Raw genomic sequence first — 14,428 nt, 5'->3', positions numbered from 1 at the left:
AATGTGTTTGAGCAATTGAGAAACTGTAAGTGTAACTATTTATTGCCTTATCATATTGCCCCCCCCCCCCCCCCCCACACACACACACACACACACACACACACACACACACACAGAGTAAGGGGGAGAACTTGCGAATGGTTCCAGTCATATCATTCATTGTATAGTTTTACTTCCAAAAACTTCTCAGAGTGACTGATTTAAAAATTATTTATGAAATGGTTTGATAGAATCATTAAAAACAAATGACTCAAAAGAACAACTCATTTGCTTCATTAGTCCAGGTTTCTTCAGCATTCTCATCTATTCTCCTTGTGACTATACATCTTGAAGACTTCCACACATCACCTAAATAAGCCGTGATTCCCTTTAAATGCCTCAAAAGGAACATCTCTCCCCTCATTACGCTCGACTCGTCTCTTAGAGCTATAGGTCAGAATTTAAATCAGTTCAGAAACACATGGATCATATTAATCCAACAAAAAATTATTAGGTCTCTCTCAATTCAAACAAGCATTCCCTTCAAAACATAGATCCCCATCACTCTCCATCTGCTGGCTCTATCGGGACCCACACAGTGTAAATTCCCACACATGTGAGTGAGTGAGGGATGGTAACAGTAGTGATCAGAAGAGGTTAATTCAGGTTATCTTGCCTGGACTGCTGTATTGATTGGTAAGGTCAGTAAAGTTTACCTGCAGACTACATATGCACCTTAAATTTGATTCGCTATGCCTTCTGTGTTTTTTGGGATACATATGGCCCAAAGAGGCTGGTTTTAAGCCTTTTTATTCTTAAGGTAAATGTTCAACACAACAGAGCTGAAAGATGGATCCTGATATGTTATTACGGCCAAATGCTGCCAATTAGGGCAAGTAATATCTCTACTTGCAGGGTACAGGTTCTTTTGATCTCCATAACCTAAGAAAAGTGTTTAACAAGGGCTTTCAATGGATTAAAAAAATGTATCACAATTAAGATAATGTTTTTTTTTTTGCCGTTACAGCCAAACATTTTGGCATATTTTCCTCTTTGTAACTAAATACAGTGTGCATACATACATATAAACCAGGGGTCAGTGACCTTTTTGACATTTTTCCTTGTTAATCATTGTGCCCCACATGTATGCATATACTGTATGTGGCCTAAACAATATGTATAACGTGGTTTCAAAAGTTCAAGCCTACTTGTATAAATGCCTCTATTTTGAATTTTTCCAATTTAATGCTTTAATGCACAGTTCTTTTTTCATTACAAATTATATTATCAGCATAACAATTTGAGTGAATCATTTAATTGAATTTAATTAACATGAATTCCAGAGTTTCTTCATAATTTGTCTATACTCCTTGAGCTTAAATGACAGCATGCATCATGTTATTCAGCATGATTTTAGAATGTTCCAAAAATCATCTTGTGCGCTTCTATGGAAGCAAGAAATCTTGTATAAAACAGTTACATTTCCTAGTTGAAGTTTGAGATTTTGCATCAGACTCAGACTTTTGAACCTCACAATGTGTGTTTTTGTGTGCTTGCCCTTTCCCCTTAATTATGTATAGTTTGAAAATCACTGTCATTCCGTGGTTTATGAAGTGGGTAGGCTATTGGATGAACATCTCAGACAATAACAGTGTTAAAAAGTGAAGCGCTGTGCTGTGATATCTGCGGCTCGTAAAGCATTACTGGTTTGCATGTGCTGTGCTTGTCTGTGTTTGACTAGTGCAGATTAGTCACACTTTAAAAGTGTTTAGGTTCCCATTCAACTCATAATTAAATACACACGTCATAGGTTGCCGAACTCTGATATGGGTAGGTTACATTTGAATTGTAATCTGGTACACAATACAAATGACATTACTAAAATTGTAGTCAATAATGTAATCTAATTGATTACATTTTGAAGTATTTTGATCTGTTAGCTTTTGGAATACTTTTGGATTAATTCTAACCTAATTCTTGTTTATTTGATGTCACATGCATTTGAGTAGTATAACCTTTCACAATTTTGACAGTGTTGCTTTAATTAAAGAAAACTTACTTAATGGATCAAAATATGATAACTGATATGATTAATTTGTGTTTGTTTGTGTTTTACCTGGTATTTTTCTGAATGAAATAAAAAAAGGCTTTCTTTCAATTTCAATTTTTTTTGCATTTCAAATGCCACTCTTGTGGAAACAGATTAGACCAGTTATATTTGTGAATTAACGTCACAAAAACAAAAAATGTCTCAAAGTTGTCATGAAAGCAAAAGTGCATTCATGTACATTTTTGAAGCACAAAAGCAGTTTGTGAAACTAAAACTTACTTAACTGCACCAATGCAATCAGTATATATATAGAAGAGCTATAAAAGAACTGGCCATGTTGTGCCTTTTTCTGGTATAGGGAGAAGCCACTTTTTCCTGGGTCAAAAATGGTCTTTGATAGTGGTTGACGTACACGGTCATCCACACGTTCGAAGTTGGTTTATTACATGCCATTAATTTATATTTAACATGAATACTTAATAACATTTCATGTTTCCATCAGATATAGGAGTTATTATTGATCATCTAACCTTTTGATCTCAATCTGGAACCTTTTGAAATTAAAAATAGATTTTTGAGGTGCTGTGGTAAATCAACTAAACTAACTTAATTTAAGTACCCTCTAGGGGTGGGCGTTATGACCAAAATCTTATATCATGATGAGTAATTTTATATCACAATAACAAAATATATCAAAATATATTGAATGCATAAGTAAATAAAATAATGCATAAGTAAACTCTTCTTGAACAAAATATCCCAAATATATATACTGCAAAACTTCTTGGAGAAAATAAATATTAAGTAAATATAAACCTGGAGTGCATTTTTTGGCTTTCATAATATTCTTTTACATGCTTCATTTGAGGAAGTAAAAAAAAATTACTTGTATTACGAGTGATTAACGTCATGCGACACAGTTTGCAGATTACATTTTTCTGCTCTATGTTGGCTTTTGTGAACCTACACCACAGATGTCTGTTTAAATAACAAGCTCCACTTTATTTTCTTGACTTGTTTTGGAGTCGTCCCATTTTGTTGAGATGTTTTTTCAGGGTTTTTCATTGGCTAAAAATGATTGAGTAGCACGAGTGATCCTGCACTGCGCTCTCCCGTAAATATCGGGAAGCCTCCTAGACTTGCGCACACTTGCGTGCTCCAGAGATAGCGCACGTGACAGGAACATGAAACATAGATTCACGTGTCAGATGAGATGTTTATGAAGTGCCAAATGCAAGATTAATGTCATTGAATTTGCTTGGGTGGCCACCGAAAATTTTTGAATGCCATAAAAACTCAGTCCATTTTTTTTAAACACTCTTAGTCTCACGTGAAGCCTTGCCCACTAATAGATACGCACATGGATAATTACAAATCACAATATACACGAAATAGCTAAATCGATTGACACTTTATGTCATACAGTATATCGTCATATCGCCCAGCCATACAACCCTCTATAGGGGTAGTTATAATATTCTGTACCCATGAGTAGACTACTGTACTGAATTGCGACTGTGCTTCTAATAAAAATGTTTGTTTTGCTCTTAGTTATATTAAGATTAAGTGTTTAATTTCTGCTTCACTATTGCCATTAAACAGAATTGCAAAAATAAAACAATGCTTTCAAAACAGCTTTCCGAATACATTGATAGAAAAAACAGATAGTTCCGCCCCAACTCATATCATTGGTTGAGTCAATGTTGTTGTGAAGAGCTAGACAGGTCGCTCAAAACAAAAGGGGAATTTTCATAGCGCCACAGAAATACAGTGTTTTATAGATTTTAAGAAAATTAACCCACGAATGGCTTAAGCTGGGATAGGAAAAAGCATTTTAACACTGAAAAAGTTACACACTTCAGTCATCTCTCCAGATATATCTAAAACACTACCAGGCCAGTTAGTGTCCTAATATCAAACATCATTAGAACAGAACATATATTAAATAGGAGGAAAACATTGTCCATAATTCTTGGAGATACAAAATGTTAAGACCTTTATTCTACATTGTACTTGCACTTATGTTAATGATTGTTCTTCCATTGTTTAACAGTGGCATTTGTAATCCCATGACCACAGGTAAAACTATGGAGGATGACTCCTCATTACCATGGCTTAGTCATATGAAAAACAGTTATTATTTATTTATATACATTATATTATTTTATATGAAAATATAACATTTCTGTTATAATTAACATTGATAAATGTTTAGTAAGGGTAATGTGTATTTTGAAAAACCTTGTAAAATATGTTGTTGCATGGCACAGTGGTGTCTCCTTTTTATCTTGTCAGTGCTGTTTATTTCAGGGCTGGCTAGCATTTTGTGAAGTTTGACTTCCTCCATAACATTTTAAAGTACAAAATTCTCTTTAGAATTCAAAACAGTTGCATAAGTTTAGCGGTCTGCTCTGCAATATCAAGGGAAGTCTGATTGACTTGCATGAGTGATCCGCTCAATGCTGTCTTGAACTGTGCATATCGAGGGAAACATGGTTGGCATGTGCACCTGTGCGAGTGATTCTGTAGTGGATTGTGGAAGCATATTTAGCATAAATCGACAAATGCAAGATGTATTTGATTACTGGTAAATGTGCTTCAAGGGGCCAAATTTTCACTTGGGTAGCAGCCAAAAAATGTTTAATGCAGGACAAACCTTGTTGTAGTACTGCAGTCTTGACTCCATGATCTTGTCCTTAATCAGCAGTTTTTGACTTCCGGTCCAAGTAGTCAGTCTAACTATAGTAACTTATTTTGCTGTTTTGTGTTTACTTCAGCAACCCTAAATTTTACTAAATGTTTCTCCATTAGCGAGCGGTGAGAAACAGTGTACAATCATTAGTGTCCTGGCCTTCATCGTTCTCATCTGTTGGACTGCAATAGGAGAGAGCAGATGCCCCTTGGCAAGAGCCCTGTGCTCTATGATTCACTTTCACATGGTTAGTTAGAGTCCCCGGAGTCTTAGTTTGTTATCTGCTTTCTGCCGTTACTATATTTTTTATTCTCATACATAAACTTTGCTTGGTCTTCTACTAAGGCAACTTACAATAGTAATACAGGGTCTCTAACCCAGTACTTTAAAATGTCCCGTTCCTTATTAATGAGCCCATAACAACAGAACACCCTACAAATAATCCCTCTCGCTGTGACACCACAGCCTGCATGAAAAACCCAAGCTAAAAGTGTCCTTCCCGCCTGCTCTGGATCATATTATAATACTACTCTGCCAGGACTTGGTGCCCTTGCGAATATAACATGGATATTTCACAACTCGCTGCCTGTTCCTAACTAATGATTTGTTGACAATTTTTTGGGGGGAGGGCATTTGAAACAAATGCAAACTATTTCTGGCAGACAGATCAGAAGCCATACACCCTCTCTACTTGTGAAGAGCGGGAAAGGGAAAGTGCGAGAGAGGGGAGATCTGTGCAATGATAATTTCAGCATCCCCTCCGCTGAAAATCCGAAGCCCATTTATTTTTATATGCGTTTATGGTGTTGGCGAGTCTTGATTGTGTCATGAGTGTTTGTGTTCTCCAATGTTAGCCTCTCCAATCTCTTAGCTAATATTTTCCCCTCACAGAGGGATGAATTTGTAGGATACAGATTATTTATTATTAGGATAGGCTAATATTTAAATACATCACAGCCCTTTTTTGCTATATATTGCACACAGATGCTGATTAAAACAACCTATGTGAATAGATGACCTTAAATCGGGGAACCTATGGATCACAAGCCACAAGTGGCTCTTTGTTAAAAATCAAGTGGCTCGCGGGGTGTCTCACCATTCACCAACACGTTATCGTTTAAAACTTTCTAGAGATAATTTTCCTGCAGAAAGTGTGGGTGTGATTGCAAAGTCAATGACACTGCTTTGATTTCCTTTCTCCCAAATTTGTCGTACAGCCTATTCCTGGTGAACAAGGTTTGAAATGAACAAACGCCAAATGTGGAGTTTTCAGGAGTATTTTGCTGATGTACCAGCCACTGTGGTGGGCGACCCACTTCTTGGAGTGCTGTATGACAAGAAATTAAACACAAAGATTTGCGTTTGACAACACGTGTGATTATATTTTGAAGAACAGATGAAAAAAAGCCGGCAATGTTATATATAAGATTTTTTGATTACTTTGTTATTTTAATTGCTATTATGTTTCATTTAAAGTGCAATTTGAATTTAGAAATGTATTTTATGTATATGTTTTGTTTTTCGTGTTTCAATAAATTAATTATATTTTTAAAGCGAAATCAATAAAGCAAAAATATTCACTGACCCTCAGCAGGGGGGTTGACGATATAATCGGATATCATGATATTTTTTTAAGGCGATTATCATCAAAATATTTTTTACATATCGCCCAGTCTAAAAGGGAAGTGAACTTTTTCATGAACAATTGTAAAATGAAGTAATTTTATGGAGACCTGCACAAACACATGTACTCAATTCCATATTGCAACATGTTACCTATTAATTGTTGCATATTTGTTTTCTTTTTGTATTTTTGAGTTGTCTATGGGCATAATAAACATTTAATTTTATTGAAAAATTTTGTTTTTTGAAAAAAGTTAATTATTCATTTGTGCTATGGCTCTTTCGAAAAAATGCTTCAACCAAAAATTTAAAAATTGGCTCCTTAGTGAAAAAAGGTTCCTGACCCCTGCCTTAAAACATAGGGTTTATGTCAGACCCAAAGGCAAAATGAATCATATCTCATGCATGTTTAAGCAAAACAAAGAAACCATTTTGTTTGCAGCATTCTCCAAAATGTAATTAATAATCCACAGATCCACGGTGTGTTGAGATCATTCTAAGTAATCCATTGATTCAGTCTTCCATAATGGTGTGCATCATAGAAAAATAGATTTAAATGATATTCTATCTAGTCCCCTATATCTGTATCTATGCCACTGAAAGGAGGACAGAAAGGGAGAGAAAGAGAAGAGACCCTGACACTGAATTGGAAATATGTATTCAGAGCCCTGACCAAACAGCCAGCTTGTGAGCCGGGGGAATAGCAGCCTCAACCACAATGCAAATCAACATTCCACCAGAGAGCAAATGCTCTGAATATGGATCCAAATACAGTGCATTCAGAAAGTATTCAGACCCCTTCATTTTTTTTCACATTTTGTTATGTTGCAGCCTTATGCTAAAATGCTTTAAATCATTTATTTTTTTCACATCAATCTACACTCCATACCCCATAATGACAAAGCAAAAACCAGATTTTCAATAACTTTGCAAATTTATTAAAAAGAGAACTGAAATTCTTTTGAATCACATTGACATATTCCGACCCTTAACTTAGTTGAAGCACCTTTGGCAGCAATTACAGCCTCAAAACTTTGTTGGTATGATGCGACAAGCTTTGCATACCTGGATTTGGGGATTTTATGCCATTCTTCTCTGCAGATCCTCTCAAGCGCCATCTGGTTGGATGGGGATTGTTGGTGGACAGCCATTTTCAGGTCTCTCCAGAGATTTTCAATTGGGTTCAAGTCTGGGCTCTGGCTGGGCCACTCAAGGACATACTATGGGATGGTATTGCACAGGTGATGAGCGGTGCCTGGTTTTCTTCAGACATGATGCTTGAAAACAGTTCAATCTTCATTTCATCAGACCAAAGAATCTGGTTTCTCACAGTCTGAGAGTCCTTTAGGTGCTTTTTATGTGTCTTGCACTGAGGAGAGGCTTCCGTCTGGCCACTATGCCATAAAGCCCAAATTAGTGGAGTTTTGCAGTGATGGTTGTCCTTCTGCAAGTTTCTCCCATCTTCGCACATGATCTCTTGAGCTCAACCAGAGTGACCATCGGGTTCTTGGTCACCTCTCTTACCAAGGCCCTTCTCCCCCAGTTGCAAAGTTTGGCTGGGCGGCCAGCTTTAGGAAGAGTCCTGGTTGTTCCAAACTTCTTCCATTTAAGAATTATAGAGGCCACTGTGCTCTTGGGATCCTTCAATGCAACAGAAATTTTTTAGCCTTCCCCAGATCTGTGCCTGGACACAATCCTGTCTTTGAGTTCTGCAGGCAGTTCCTTTGACCTCATGGCTTGGTTTTTGCTCTGATATGCATTTTCAGCTGTGAGACCTTATATAGACAGGTGTGTGCCTTTCCAAATCATGTCTGCTCAATTGAATTTGCCACAGGTGGACTCCAATCAAAGTGTAGAAACATCTCAAAGATGATCCAGAGAAATGGGATGTACCTGAGCTAAATTTCTTAGCAAAGTGTCTGAATACTTATGTCAATGTGATATTTTAGTTTTTTCTTTTCAATACATTTTCAAAGTTATCAAAAATCTGGTTTTTGCTTTGTCATTATGGGGTATGGAGTGTAGATTGATGTGATTTTTTTTTTTTTTTTTTTTACTTTTAAAGCATTTTAGCATAGCGTAGCAAGGCTACAACATTACAAAATGTGAAAAAACGAAGGGGTCTGAATACTTTCTGAATGCACTTTGTGTTTATTCATCTCACTGCAGTTAATTTGAAGTACAGGGAAAGAACAAAACAAAAGCATGTCATAGGTTATGATCAAAACAGTAAAGATAAAAGTTAAAGCAGCTAGAAAGATGTTTTTGAAAGTTGAAATGTGTGCTTTGTTGTGAATTTTACATGACCCACATTTCATACTTGTAACACTCGACTGATTAAAACTCATTGCTTGAAAACACTGTTGCAAAAAGTGTTATATACAGGGACTGAATTGGGGCAGAACGGTCCAGAACGGCATTCTGGCACCTCTTCACCTTTTCTGCCACCACTTCATCCCAATTTAACTCCTGTTTATATTCTATACTAACCCCTCAAAGACCCAAAATTGCAGATTTGCAATTTGCCACAGGTGGACTCCAATCAAAGTGTAGAAACATCTTTGATTTGTAATTTAGCAAAATCTCAAGAAAGTATTATGTAAGGGATAGTTCACCGAAAATAAAAATTCTGTCATCATTTACTTAACTCTCATGCTGTTCTAACCCGTTTGACTTTATTTTTTCCATGGAACACAAAAGGAAATGTTAGGCAGAATCTTAGCCTAAGTCACCAGCCACTTTTATTGCAACTTTTTCCCATACAATAAAATTTAATAGATACCGAGGCTGTCATTTTGAGTATCTAACATCTCCTTTTGTTTTCCACTGAAGAAAGTCATAGGGATTTGGAACATGAAGGTTCAGTGAATGATAATTTTTCATTTTGGGTGAAACAAACATATGATTTTTAAAAACAGTGGCTTCCTAAAAACACTTTTAAGGAGGAAAGAAGAATTTATAGAATAAATATCAATGTTTGGGTCACTGAGTGTTAAACATTTCAGATTGCAATGCAGTTCAGGAGGTTGTTGTCCGCCTGTCAGGCTGTTATTGTAAATAAGAATTGTATTCTTAAGTGACTCACCTGGTTAAATACAGATAAAATAAAAACTGTGGTACCGGATACTGAAATCAGTGCACTGTGGGAGCACTTCTATCATGATTTCATTTCATTTTTTTGTTTTAATTCTGATCTTCGTGAACCTGTGCTTTACTGTATGCTACTTTACTGCTGTAAGTAGTGTGAATTGAATCAATGGCACAACCTCTGCTCTGCATTTAAACTAACCTCAAGTTTGAAACCCTTTCCAACCCACACATTCCAAAATTAGCAGGGGCTTTTGTGGTCAGATTTTAAGACTCAAGCACCATCAACCCACACAGCCCATAAAATCAGTCAGTGCACTTCTGCTTGCTGTTGAATCACTTGTAAACGGACACACTTAAATCTTTGTGGTTTGGTATTTTAGGGATGTGAGTTTATCATGCATGATAAGCTCTAGGCTGTATCAAAGATTTATGATTTGAAGGCTCACAAATTGAAATATAGTGACGGTAACAGGACAGGATATTATTTATGGAAGAATTTTTAACTAAAGTTTGAAGTAGACATGTCACATGTTAAAGACTTAATGAGAATTCTCATTACATCATGTAGCATCTTGAGGAGAGGAGTTGTATTACTGTTCTAAGTGATCGATGATAAAACAAGCAAAGAAAGAAAAATCCCAATCGCACTGAAGGATGGACCTGAGCCATGTAGAATATCTTCATAGAGTGGTGGACTTAGGCCAGTATGCAACCAGAACACAGAAGCAATTAGTGGTGGGTAAAAATAAAAATGTTCCAATCCATCGCGCATTTGAATGATCTCGGTATTGATTCTTAAATCCCAAGGTTGATCTTTTACTCAATGCGCAAGAGTAAAAGTTGTTTCATGTAACGCGTGTCCAAAGATGAGATTCTCATGACCCATTTGTCATTGAGTAATGTCTCTTTTAATACCCTTTCTGTTCTCTTCAGTCAGTTGTTGATGGAAAAACAACAAAAAATAAACAATTAATTCTAATCATGCATAGCACAGATGATATAAAGCCGAGTCTCTCTTGTTAACATGTGCTCATTTACAGATGCTCTTTTCAGAAATGCCGCTTTTGTTAAGACAATACCGCTGTTAGCACATTCAACAAATCAATGTAAATACTTGTATATAGTACAAATTATGCAGTTATACTATAAACATGTAACAAAAAATAATATATTAAATATAATATCTTATTTATTGATTGAATACATGGATTTGTTCATTTTCTGAAAAGCCAAAATGATGAAAAATGAATAAAATATAATTAGTTAAATATTTTTGTAATGTAGGTCCCCTGTATAATTAACAGCATTAGCTGGTAGGGACGTTCTTTCATATGTAAGCAAAAGGGACATTGTAACTGAAATGTACCCTTATGAATCAATATCAAATTTAATCGAATTAAAATCAGAATCAAATCAAATCGAGAGTTTGTGGATTGGAATCGAATGAGGACATCTGCATCAATACCCAGCCCTAGAAGCAATTGCATAACAACACTATTAAACCACTCAAAAAACTTAAGCAACTATATAGAAATGTCCTAGCAACTACATTGAACACCCAAACATTGGAGGTTTGTATTGGCAAGCACCATTTGAGTTTTATGTCAAATGAAAAAGTTTAGTCATACATTATAAATGTGACTTCGAAATGTGACTGCTTGTATTGGTAGTAATAATAATTGGCGTAATAATACACATGTATAAACTTTTACTCATAAGTAGGGATGTGCACAAGTAATCGATTAATCAAGTACTTGTTCAGCTTTAAATATTCAACTAGTAAAAACACTACTTGAATATTGTTATTTGATTTTTCTATGTGCCTATACCTGCTGTGGGCTTCTCTCACCGAAATCTTGCCATTGCAACTCAATGTATTGGTTTGTGCTTTGTTAAAGGAAAAGTTAACACAATAACAAAATTCTGTCATTATTTAAAGTGATTGTATCACTTTAGAAGACTTGAAATGTATGTTTCTATGTGTAATGCATTTTGTCATTTTTTAATCTAGATGTAGTTGTTGTTTATGCATAGTGCTCATTTTTAAATAAGAAAAAAACGAATTCAAAGGTTGAAGGTTGAACTTAAATTCTACATTTCAAGTAATCACTTTCTCGTTTTCTTATGTGTTAAAGTACTCGACTACAGAATTACTCCAAATGCCCATCCCTACTCATAAATTTGGAATAAACAGTAGCTTTTCAACTAAAAACAGGAAAAATATCACAAATAATTATGTTTTATAAATACAGCAGTCTTGCTTAGATTATTGCAGTTGCATGAACAAAGATGTGTCTTGTTATTGAGTTTTGAATGTGAAATCTTGTTAGAATTATGCATACAAATAAAGTGAATGTGACTCACTGTGCTGTGTGCAGGGTGCTAGTATAGATTGTGCTCTGCTCATCAGCAGATTTTGCTGAATTTTTTCATTTGATGTTTGTCTAGATTGAGTTTTTTATAGCCTAAAAGCCCCTTCAGCATAATTAGAGCTGTTGCTATTGATTGGTGTGCTGTAAGTAGGTGTTTGGTGTAATTGTTAAACTGGTTCAGTGCTTGCTAGACTTTAATAGGTGCCTCCATTTCTCATTTAGCCTCCAAGCTTCAAGTGAGAAAACATTGTTATTCTGGGAAATGAATATTTCCTTGGGCTAAGCTTAGAATATATGTGTGTGTGAAAGAGGGGAATTTGTATCTTCTGCAGAAAGGATTTGGGGCTGGTGGAAATATTAAGAGATGGCCCGCAGACTTTCTCAGACAATCTCATTGACACATTCATCCAAGACACACAGCATATCAGATGGAAACTCTTCCAAAATCCAGTAAGCTGCCTCACTGCTACTGCCTACATCAGCAGCCACCTTCTAAGGCTGTATCCTAACTGTCAAGCTCATAAGTGACTGATTTGGAATAATCTGTGTAGGAAGCAACTGTACCCCACAAATAGCATTCTGCACGGGAAGCTCAAATAATTTCAGTTCTGTAGCTGTGTCTTAAATGACACCCTACACTGTATGCATTTACAATATACAGTACACTATGCACTCAGCCATGTAGTGGATTTAAAATGTTAAAAAAAAGAATTACTATACAGAAGCATTTGCTGTTTAACAGCTGATGGAAGTGACATTTCAATTGCATGCAATGTGTTGCTGCTAGCTTTAGCATTTTAACCAACCTCAGTTCAACACTTGTATCGCAAACTACTTACATATTCACACAGTGTGGGGTGATGGTAAAGCATTCAACTTATATTTGTAGGTGCTGTCTTCACTGAAGTTTGCTAGTTGCTACAATCTCCGTTATTTGCAATTGTTTTGTCAGACCAGCATCGCAGCCAGGTAACTCCGCCCCTTCCGCTACGTACGGCAAGCTGCAGACACTGAGTGCATGAAGTGTCTAACATTCCACACTCCATTTTGATGTTTGAAGAAATGCATCAGCATCATGCTGGTACTCATAATACACTTCTTTTTGTTGCATTTTCAGTGTTAACATACTACTTGCACTACTTATAGTACAAAATGACAAAGAAGTGTGCGGTTTGGGACGCACCAAGTTTGAGGTTAGAATGTTGCTAAGCTAACAACACAATATTCTTATATGTATACATAAACAGCACAAACAAATATTGGGTAATACATTTTTATTACACTGAACTAATTTTTATCAATTTATTATCAATTACTGTATTTACAGTCGACATTGTTCTTGCCTTGTTTTAGCTTTTTTTTTTCACTGAGCACATTGCAGTGCAGTCTAGCACTGCCTTCCCTACAAAGGATGGATGGGATGCAGCCTTAGAATTTGGCCAAAAGAACATATCTTAGTAGGCAGCATAATTAAGTTGCCTACTTTTTGGAACAGTCTTTGCATCGGGAGCATGCCTAGGATGCCTTAAAATGATGCCTCCGTAGGCAGCTCACTAGGTTTTGAAACAGAAAAGGAGACACTGCGTGCTCATTTGAAACAACCTTATTACACCCAAGCTACCTTTTTTCTGTTCTGTTCTCTGGAAATATCTTGGAGAAATAGCAAGACAAGTGAATTTCCTCTGATAAAGGAGAGAAAAAAACAACAGTTTTTCAGTTGTGTTTCTTACATCCTCATCAAAAATTCTGTCTCTGTTTTAGGTGGTGTACTTCCACACTTCTCTGTGTTTTAGCTCTATGGTGGCACTGGTTGAGTTGGTGTCTCTATCACCCAGGACAGACGGTTTCCAGAATGCAATGGGATCAGGGTTCGGACTCCTACAGCTCTTCACTGGTCACGCAGAGAACAACATCTCTCATGGGGAGGAAAGGTAATGGTCACCTCAAAGCAGGGCTGCATTTCCTTTGATTATAAAAAAATTACATTCCTCTGGATGTCCAAAGCACACAGTCACAGACCCAGGGGTCTGTGAAGGTTCTTCAGGGGGTCAGTATATGAGATGATAGATTAAATTTAACTATTTGAATTAACATTTGCAAATAAAATGTTAAACATTATATAATGTATATAGCTTTAAAAATCTAGCTTTATATCTGTGAAATTACATTTTCATTTCAGTTTTAACTTATAATTTTATTTATTTTTTTGTCTATTATTCCTTTTCAGGTTGAGTCTATTTAATGGGACCCCTAGAGCTCTCTTGCACCCAATACTGAAAGACCCTCTGCAATGTGAGTGTTGACCTTTGATTCTAAATGGACCCTACTCACTTTCTTAATACACTTTACTCTTCGTAACCTTTTATGAAAATATAAAAATTTGTAGCTTTGACTTGGAAACAACTGTCCTTTCCAGCTGACCTCACATAGGCTGTGTGGTTTATTGGTGATTATTCCCAACCAATAGCCAAACAGCTATTTCAAAATTATTTTAGGCTTCTGTTGTAGGTAGTGCAGCCTTTCTAAAACCTTGGCAGTAGTTAACAGTAATTTAACTGGTTAACATTAATATAACAAAGGTTGCAGCAATTAAAGAAAATAAAGTTAGATCTAAAAAATAAA

At 36.0% G+C, this 14,428-nt stretch overlaps 1 protein-coding gene across 1 annotated transcript in view; it reads left to right on the top strand.

Moving 5' to 3' along the window:
• The window catches only part of LOC127415377 (nephrocystin-4-like), a 30,880-nt gene extending 16,771 nt beyond the window's left edge, over positions 1 to 14,109 (top strand). Inside the window, exons 4-5 of the mRNA XM_051654095.1 lie at positions 13,568 to 13,737; positions 14,034 to 14,109. Of these exons, the coding sequence (XP_051510055.1) occupies positions 13,568 to 13,737; positions 14,034 to 14,109 (246 nt within the window). The remainder of the gene's footprint in view (positions 1 to 13,567; positions 13,738 to 14,033) is intronic.
• The last annotated feature ends 319 nt before the right edge of the window (positions 14,110 to 14,428 follow it).

This window comes from Myxocyprinus asiaticus, chromosome 24 (genome assembly GCF_019703515.2).
Source record: "Myxocyprinus asiaticus isolate MX2 ecotype Aquarium Trade chromosome 24, UBuf_Myxa_2, whole genome shotgun sequence".
NCBI lineage: Eukaryota > Metazoa > Chordata > Actinopteri > Cypriniformes > Catostomidae > Myxocyprinus > Myxocyprinus asiaticus.
This window is presented reverse-complemented; position numbering and strand designations above follow the sequence as displayed.